Source organism: Gloeophyllum trabeum (genome assembly GCF_000344685.1).
Source record: "Gloeophyllum trabeum ATCC 11539 unplaced genomic scaffold GLOTRscaffold_00398, whole genome shotgun sequence".
Classification (NCBI taxonomy): domain Eukaryota; kingdom Fungi; phylum Basidiomycota; class Agaricomycetes; order Gloeophyllales; family Gloeophyllaceae; genus Gloeophyllum; species Gloeophyllum trabeum.
The window spans coordinates 1-2,160 of NW_006920806.1; the positions used below are offsets into that span (position 1 = coordinate 1).

The 2,160-nt window shown below is 52.0% G+C and overlaps 2 protein-coding genes across 2 annotated transcripts; both read left to right on the forward strand.

Moving 5' to 3' along the window:
* Positions 1 to 113: 113 nt before the first annotated feature.
* On the forward strand, positions 114 to 1,003 carry GLOTRDRAFT_134684 (uncharacterized protein; the record flags this gene model as incomplete). Its single annotated transcript, XM_007873624.1, has 2 exons — positions 114 to 132; positions 192 to 1,003. 2 exons carry the CDS (start codon positions 114 to 116, stop codon positions 1,001 to 1,003), a joined length of 831 nt encoding a protein of 276 aa, XP_007871815.1.
* A 529-nt stretch (positions 1,004 to 1,532) lies between these two features.
* GLOTRDRAFT_51687 (uncharacterized protein) lies at positions 1,533 to 2,141 on the forward strand (the record flags this gene model as incomplete). The annotated part of the gene is made up of 1 exon (XM_007873625.1): positions 1,533 to 2,141. A coding segment is annotated over one exon (609 nt), but the record flags the coding sequence as incomplete, so codon positions are not given.
* Between the last annotated feature and the right edge of the window lie 19 nt (positions 2,142 to 2,160).

The following is a 2,160-nucleotide window of genomic DNA, read 5'->3' on the forward strand; positions in this document are numbered from 1 at the left end:
GAGGAAGGCTTTACAGCCTCATACTCGCAAATGCATCTTTGTTGGCTATGCTGCTGAAGCAAAGGCTTGGGAGTTCTGGGACCCTGTCACGCAGAAGTTTTATATCAGCAGCAATGCTGTCTTCGATGAAAGGTGCTTTCCAGGCAACTCCAAGTCGATCAATGTCTTTGGATTGCCTCTATCTGATGTAGATATCCCTCACACTGACGGTGAAGAGGTTTCTGCGCCTAACAACCTCACTGGACTGCTGCCAGATCAGGGGGGAGTTGACTCTGATGATGATGATCTGCCAGCTCCACCTCGTCCTATTACACCACCTCCAGCGCATCAGGCGCCTTTACAACCACCACCAGCTCCTAGAAAGCCCACACCAGCTCCAGCTCCTAGACAGCTTCCACCTCGCAGTTCTCGCTTCCAAGGCTCCCTTAGAGAGCCTCCCTTGCGCCAGCCAACGGCTCCTCGCATTACAGTGGAAATGCGCCCTGCAGCACATCCAGAAACTCGCTCAGCTTCACCTGATCCTCTCAACCTCATTGCTCCCACTTCAAGTCCTGTTGAAGCTCCTGAAAGCGCTCCTTCTAGTCCCATGCCTGAGCAGCATAGTGATCGTTCATCCAGCCCAGATCCACTCTTGCTCAGTGAAGCGCAGTGTGGCGCTGCCATGATCATGGAAGGTCTCAACCATGTGTATACTGGTCAGACCACTGATTACCTGGACTATGATGAAGCGCTAGAGTTCGCGTTCCACTCAGTCTGTCAAGCGCACCAGGAGCGCCATGGAGAGCCTCGGACCTTTGCAGAGGCGATGAAGCGTCCAGCTGAAGAGAGAGAACGCTGGCACAAGGCAGCTCAGGACGAGATCCAGGCATTAGTGGATAATGAGGTCTTTGAGCTTGTTGAGCTGCCTCCAGGCCGCAAAGCTATTGGCAGTCGCTGGGTCTTCAGGGTCAAGCGCAATGCTGATGTGTTGAGATCTGATGCTTGGTCACTCTTTGTTGACTGAGTGGCTCATGGAATGGCCTAGGCCCTTCTAGGCCGAGTTACCTTGTTCTGAGCCACTCCCTTTGTTGTGAGCCACTCCCTTTGTTGTGAGCCACTCCCTTTGTATTCCTTGTATTCCTTGTATTCCTTGTTCTTCTTTGTATTTCGATGTCCCCCTTGTTCTGTCCTTGTTCTTTGATGCCCTTGTATTCTACAGTATATAAGCGCTCCCTAGGTCGCTCTGTGTCCCCCAGTCTTGACACAGTTTGACCTAGGTGAGTCTGCCACTTGTATTCCTTATACCAGAATACAGTCTTGACACAGTTTGACCTAGCCCTTGGGTGTTGTCTGAAGCTAGTATCTTCCACTGCCAACAGGTTATGAGCCCAAGGCTCTAGATCTTCAGACACCCATCTCTGCCAGTCCTTCACTGTTGTCCTTTGTGCCACTGAGCCACTTAGACTCCCTTGTGCCACTGAGCCACTTGCTCTCCTTTGTGCCACTCTTCCCTGTCCTTGGTTTTCCCCTTGCATCGCACCCCCTGCATCACCATGGCTCCTCTTTCCTTCCCCAAGCTCAACCAGCAAAACTATCAACAATGGGCTTTGAACATGGAGGCCAGGTTAAGGACCTCTTATGCCTGGCGCATAGTCAATGGTTCTGAAACCAGGCCAGAGCCCACACTACCCCTAGATGCTGCAGAGCGAAAGGAGGTTCGAGATTTTGACCAGAGAACTGACCTTGCTGCTGGTGAAATATGGGACTGTGTTGAACAGGACCAGCAGGTGCATCTGCAGGAGATTAGAGATGACCCCTGTGCTATGTGGGCTAAACTCAAGTCTGTTCACTTGCAGAAGCGTCCGGGAGCGCGCTTCACTACCTATGATGCGCTCCTAGGCCTCCAGTGCACAGAGGGAGAATCCTTATCTTCACTTGCAGCCAGGGCTACTCAGCTAAAGCAGAACATGAAGCTCATGCGTCCTGCTGCTTTCACTGTCTCTCAACTTGATGATGAGCTTGTTCTAATGGCTCTGATTCGTGCCTTGCCCTCCCAGTATGCCCCTCTAAAGCAGACCACGCTTTTGGACGACTCCCTCACTCTAGACAAGCTCATGGAGTTGTTTGTTGCTTTGGAGAACCAACCTGGTGCTGGCCCTTCCCCACCTGTTATGGCACAGG